Here is a 6,811-nt window from a genome sequence, read left to right as displayed (position 1 = left end):
GACGTGTTCACACTGCACATGGGATCCCCCCGGATTATAGGGTGCATGCAGCCAGTGCTGGATGTGTTCACACTACACACAGGATCCCTGCGGATTATCGGGTGCATACAGCCAGTGCTGGACGTGTTCACACTGCACATGGGATCCCCCCGGATTATAGGGTGCATGCAGCCAGTGCTGGATGTGTTCACACTGCACATGGGATCCCCCCGGATTATAGGGTGCATGCAGCCAGTGCTGGACGTGTTCACACTGCACATGGGATCCCCCCGGATTATAGGGTGCATGCAGCCAGTGCTGGATGTGTTCACACTACACATGGGATCCCCCCGGATTATCAGGGTGCATGCAGCCAGTGCTGGACGTGTTCACACTACACACGGTATCCCCGGATTATCGGGTGCATGCAGCCAGTGCTGGACGTGTTCACACTGCACATGGGATCCCCCCGGATTATAGGGTGCATGCAGCCAGTGCTGGACATGTTCACACTACACACAGGATCCCTGCGGATTATCGGGTGCATGCCGCCAGTGCTGGACGTGTTCACACTGCACACAGTATCCCCGCGGATTATCGGGTGCATGCAGCCAGTGCTGGACGTGTTCACACTGCACATGGTATCCTGCAGATAATTGGGGTGCATGCAGCCAGTGCTGGATGTGTTCACACTACACACAGGATCCCTGCGGATTATCGGGTGCATACAGCCAGTGCTGGACGTGTTCACACTGCACATGGGATCCCCCCGGATTATAGGGTGCATGCAGCCAGTGCCTCCATGCTGCTGTATTATATACCTCTGACATGAAACTCTACACCTCTACAGACAAGTGTAGTAATAAGACCACGTCGTGCTCCCAGTGGCTGGCATGGCCTGTGCCCGCTGTGTGGCAGCGGAGGGGTCTAGGTGTACTGTGGTCGGACCACCTTAACGCCGTGGCCCCGCCCCCTCCGCGCGCTGACATTGGCTGGAGCCGCTGTGAGGGATTCGTCTCTGAAATGCAAAACTTGTTGCTGCCGTGCGGGGCTGAGGAGACACACACAGTGCGGCCGGACACAGACGCCTCGGCAGCGGCTAGGATGCGGGCGGCGCGGATGAAAGTTGCGGCCACTTGGATGCGGGAGCAGTGAGGGCAGCGGGGACTGTCGCTCCGCGCTTACTGGAGAGCTCCGGCCGGGCCCTATCACCTCCACCATGTGAGCTCCTCCACACACTGCACCGCTTCCTCCGCACACCCGCCTGGCATGTCTTCCCCCTGATCCGGGGCTGGAATTATGTTTGGGCTGGAGCAGTTTGAGCCGCAGATCAATAGCAGAAGCGCCGGCCAAGGAGACAGGAGCTTCTCTCAGCCCATGAACATGAGCTCTCACTTCAAGAACCCTGCATTCCACTCCGCGGGGTCGTCTGCTGCCGTGGACCCCACCATAGGACCTCTCAACGAGCCTTCCATGATGGGCATGAACCTCAACATGAACGGAGAGCCCTATGGGTATCATGCCAGGGGGCACTCAGATATCCACGCGGGTGGCATACAGCCGGTCCATGGGTTCTTCAACAACCAGCAGCAGCAGCATCACCACGGCCACCCTCACCAGCATCATCCTCACTTCAGTGGCAACTTTGGTGGTCCTGATGCCACAGCCTCTTGTTTGCATGGTGGTCGTCTCATGGGTTACAACAATAATCTTGGAAATCCACAAGCCTTTGGTGAAGGGTATGAACAGTTGGCGGAGAACCAGGCAGGAGAAGGCTTTGGACAGCAGAGAACAGGTAACCTACCTGAATTTCAACATCCTAACTCCACTGCCTCTAACCATGCTGTCCCTGCTCCCTGCCTTCCCCTAGACCAGTCTCCTAACCGAGCTGCCTCCTTCCATGGGCTTCCTTCATCCACCTCTTCTGATTCTCATAGTTTGGAACAAAGGAGGATCCACAATCAAGCGAGTGTTGATCCACTGGAATACAATTATCCCAGCGATGGTCCAGCAGGACACTTTGAGGTACCTGTGTTTTCTCCTTCTGATTCTGAGGGGCATTATGGTGCTGGGAGACAGGTTTCTGCCGGTTCTTTTCCTGGTGCTTCTGTTTTGCCAAGACCTCCTGGGATAGTGGGCATGACTAAGGTTCACCCACAGCAACAGCATGGGGTATTCTTTGAGAGGTTTGGAGGTGCTCGAAAAATGCCTGTGGGCATGGAGCCTGCAGTGAATGCCAGGCATCCCCTCCTGCAACAACAGCAGCAGCAGACAGGTTTACTTGCCAGACAAAACTCTTGTCCGCCAGCAATTACCAGGCAGCAGCAGCAGACTGAAGGCAGTACCTCAAACCCAAACCTGCCAGACAGTGGACCAGTAATGCAGACCCAGCATTCACAGTTTGAGTATCCCATTCAAAGACTGGAGAATAGAAATATGCATCCTTATTCTGAGTCAATGTTCAATATGCAGCAGGGACCTCCTCAGCAACCTCCAAATCAAAGATTGCAACACTTTGATGCCCCTTACATGAATGTTACCAAAAGGCCCAGGTTTGACTTTCCAAATAACCACGGTGTTGATAACTGTGCTGCCTGGAATAACAGCAGCATTCACAATGCTGGCATGGACAGTCACCTTTCTCCTTCCACCTATCCTGGACTCCCAAGTGACTATACTCCCCAAGTGCCAGAAAGCTTCCCCCCTGTTCCAGCGTTGCAGCACCCTGGCCCAGATCACCAATCCATACAACAGAGACAAAATGCAGCAATGATGATTAAACAAATGGCTTCCAGAAACCAACAACAGAGAATGAGACAGGCTAATTTGCAGCAATTGGGCCATCACGGGGATGTTAATCAAAGCAGCATTGTCCATGGAGGTCAAGTGGGGAGTATGCCGCAGCCTAACTTTGATCGTGAGGGGGGAAGGATTGCAAATTTTGACCCTCAGAATCCACATGTGGGTCAGGAAAATGCTTGGTTTCCTGGACCTCATCCACCAGGAGATATTCTACAAAGGAGGATGGGTGGGTCCAGTATCCCTGCAGACCCTGCATCTCATGACATTAGTTTACAGCAGAATGGGTCAAATATGCTTTTTAGGCCAGGTGTTAATAGGATGGGTCTTCAGGAGTCATTGGGGATGGCAGGAGAAGGGCATGTTCAGGCCTTGCATTCTCCAAGTATGCACTCTCAGTTTGGAAACAACATTACTAACTTAACTCAAATGCAGTCACCGGGTGGAGGGGTGGGCATAAATAGTTCTACAAGTGACAGGAGGGGACCCCCAGATTTCACAACACCAGGTATAGGACAGCAGTCAGGATTTCCATTTGTTGGGTCAAATAGACAGTCAACACCACATAATCCAACAGGAGTAAACTCATCCCCAAGTTCCTACCCACCCCAGTCAGATTTCCAAGCTAGCCAGCGCTCCACAGCTAGCAAATTAGGGGCGCTGTCCCTAGGATCATTCAATAAAGCTAGTGCGAAGGAAAATATGTTTGGACAAAGCTGTTTAGCTGCCCTTTCCACAGCCTGTCAGAATATGATTGCTAGCTTAGGTGCCCCAAACCTCAACGTAACATTTAATAAAAAAAGCCAAGCGGAGGGGAAAAGAAAGCTGAGTCAAACAGAGAATGAACTGAATAACAGCAGTGGAAATGGCACTAGTTCTGAATATTTTCCTGGGGCCTCTTCTCAAGCCAATCAGGGGCCTGGTACGTCCAATAACAACAGCAAACCTGCAGGGCAAAATGGGGCATCTCAACCCACACAGGGAGAAACAAGCCTTTCCCCAAACTACAATATTGAAGTGACTCCTGGCAATGATGGCAAACCAGTTACTGGTGGTGGACGTGGGAGGGGTAGGAGAAAAAGAGACAGTGGACATGTGAGCCCAGGTAATTATTTTGATAAATATTCTGCAGACAGTGGGGGCGCTGTGGTCAGCCCAGGGCAACAGGGCCAGTCTGCAAATGCAGTAGAGCCCGGTGGGACTCCTCACGACAAGCCTCTGACGTCTCCGTCTTGGGCTAAAGGTGGTGAGCTGTTACTTGGTGATCAACCTGACCTCATGTCATCTTTGGACAGTGGCATTCAAAGTGTGACTAAATCAGATAGCAGCTCACCTCATGTTGACTTCTCTGAAGATGTCAACACTACATATGGCAATGAAGATGAAGTTTCCTCTAGTTCAGATAACAACATATCTAAACCAAGTAACTGTCCTTTGGTAACAGGGTCTCCAAAAATTCAACGGAATGAACATGGACTTCTTAATGGACAAAAACCCATGGGTCTAAATATGCTAAATAACACTACCTCTCTCCCGGACAGTTATGGGTTGAGCAGTACTGGGGCTGGCCACCCTGGCACTCCAGGGATGGAACAGGTCCGCACTCCAACTAGCACATCAACCCAGGATGAGATCCACCCTCTAGAGATACTTCAAGCACAGATACAACTTCAGAGACAGCAGTTCAGCATTTCTGAAGACCAACCCTTGGGGTTGAAGAATAAAAAAACTGACTGTACTGCTCAAAATGTGGACAGTGAATTGAACAGTTGTTGCTCTGACAATGTCAAAAATGCTATGAGTACGATAGACCTTGACTCTCTCATGGCAGAGCATAATTCTACCTGGTACATGCCTAATGAGAAATCATTGATGGAGGGAGAAGAAGATGACAAATCTATCACACCTTGGGATAAATCAAAGAGCCAACCAACCAACAAAGAAGGTATATACATTTAATTATACACTCCTTGCTTCAGGTCTATCTTTACAGTGTTGTCATGTATGTATGCTTAGGCGAAACGTGCCAACCGGAATTCATTTGCCAGTGACCAGCAAATAAATTACAGCCAATTATCCCTCTAATTTTATATCCCCCCGTAAAGTCTGCACAAGCATTGCTTACTGTACATAGGTCATTAAACAGCCTCATCTAGCAATCACATTTACAACCAGGCTGAAAACTTAAGAAGCCACCACCAGGTAGCTGTATATCTCCTCCAGATCTGCTCCACCCTTGGTTGGTAAGTGACAAGGGTGCCAGCTTGGATTCCTCCCACCACCCACATCTCGTTGCAGACAAAAGAGGAACTATTCTATCCTATCCTAGTCCGGATAAAATGCTATCAGTTAATTAATAGGAGCCGCCCGCAGGGCAAGGACAGAGGGTAATCAATGTTTACAGTTCAATTTAGAAAACCTCCAAGAGATATATAGCCCTTCACCCTATAGCGTGCACTGAGTAGCAGGGTTGTCTCTTTGCACTCACACAACTCATCATTGTTTGAGGTTATTTGGGGGCCAATGTTCATTTTCTGCTAGTCACCTAAGACGCTGGATGATTTATCTCTCTGTTAAGACTCCATGCAGAAGTCTATGTAAATTGTACAGTCGAATTGCGTGTGTGTTGATATATAGGGCATATCTATGTGCGCACATGTGCAATATGATGTTTCTGGATTCTGTGGGATGTGTCATGTGAATATTTTTATTCATGTTGAATAGCATTGTTATTCTAAAAAAAAAAAAAAAAAAAATCCTACAAGGTTTCAGACAACAAAAAAAAAAATCTGTAATGTATTTATTTCTTGCATCAATCTATTTTGTATGTTCTTGAAATGGAATCTAATATAACTTTATTTTCACAAATTTCCCAGTTTATTGTCTTTGCTTTTTTGTTTGTTTGTTTGTTTCTTTTATTTTTTTATGCCCGGTGTGAATTGTAGCCAGTGGATTTGGCAAGGCTGCGTGTGGACTGGTGACTGGTCATTTCAGATTGCTTCACGAGGAAAGCATTGCGTTTAATCCAATCTCGTCTTTAAATAGGCAGCCCTTCATTCCATATTGTAAGAGTGTGGCAATCCTAGTCTGCTTCCTAAAGAGCCGCTGATGGGCTGCAGCCTGGCACCGACTGAAGAAGACCATTAGGGGATCAAAAGACTTAAGATATTAGGGAATAGGTTAAGGGGAATTAAAAAGAGAGTTTGGCTGGTTTAAAGTGCATCATTTAATCGCCGTGGTCTTGGTTGGCTTTACAGCTTTGGGTTTTGGAGCATGAATAGAAGCCCCCGCTGGTCGCCTCTTTGTCCCTGTTTAATGCTCAGCTCAGGAGGGCCACTGTTTGAGGAATGAATCCTTAGCATGCATAGCACAGCAGACTGTGGAGCACATCAGCATCCCCCCTGCTCTTAAATTGGTGAGCTTGGGGCCCCTCATCTCGATTATTAAGTGGGGCTTCCTATGGCAGTGCCCCCCTCCCACTTCAGTCATTGATGGCTGTGAATATACATAGATAGATAGATTTTCTTTTTTTTATTATTTCACATCACACATTTAGTAGAATATCAATCAACACAAATCAATAAACGTCCGGCATGAATAATAATAATAATAATGGCTATATTTTTATTAAAAGCTGCTGCAGCGCGTCACGTCCAGTGATTGAAGTGGAATTATTCCATAGGAGAGAGAGAGTGACCGTCAGGTATACATAGTGTTTAATGGCATGTGACAGTCTAATATGTACCTACTGAGACTGAACCAGTGTGTGGGATGTAGGTGATCTGTGTAATGATAGTAATTCCTATTGGAATGACCATAATCATTATTAATATTCAGTGAAATGAAATATTATTTCCCCCCTTTTGCTTTCCAGCTATTAATTTGAACTAAATATTGATTAATATTTAATAAGCCCAATGGCGGCAGAGCGATTCCAGGCACCGGCTGTGGTCAGGTATACTGGGACACAAAAGAGGGCAGTGGTAAAATCCACCTCATACCAGTAACCAGGTTAGTCCCTACTTAGTCCTTA

At 48.0% G+C, this 6,811-nt stretch overlaps 1 protein-coding gene across 2 annotated transcripts in view; it reads left to right on the top strand.

Moving 5' to 3' along the window:
- Positions 1–1,018: 1,018 nt before the first annotated feature.
- The window catches only part of MN1 (MN1 proto-oncogene, transcriptional regulator), a 46,338-nt gene continuing 40,545 nt past the window's right edge, over positions 1,019–6,811 (top strand). For both annotated transcript variants that reach the window (XR_006387397.1, XM_044275394.1), the window contains exon 1: positions 1,019–4,723. Coding sequence is in view for 1 of the 2 variants with exons in the window: in XM_044275394.1 (XP_044131329.1) it covers positions 1,279–4,723 (3,445 nt within the window). In the remaining variant the exon portion in view is untranslated. The remainder of the gene's footprint in view (positions 4,724–6,811) is intronic.

This window comes from Bufo gargarizans, chromosome 1 (assembly GCF_014858855.1).
Source record: "Bufo gargarizans isolate SCDJY-AF-19 chromosome 1, ASM1485885v1, whole genome shotgun sequence".
NCBI lineage: Eukaryota > Metazoa > Chordata > Amphibia > Anura > Bufonidae > Bufo > Bufo gargarizans.
The sequence above is the reverse complement of the archived record's forward strand: the minus strand, read 5'-3'. Positions and strand labels throughout refer to the sequence as shown.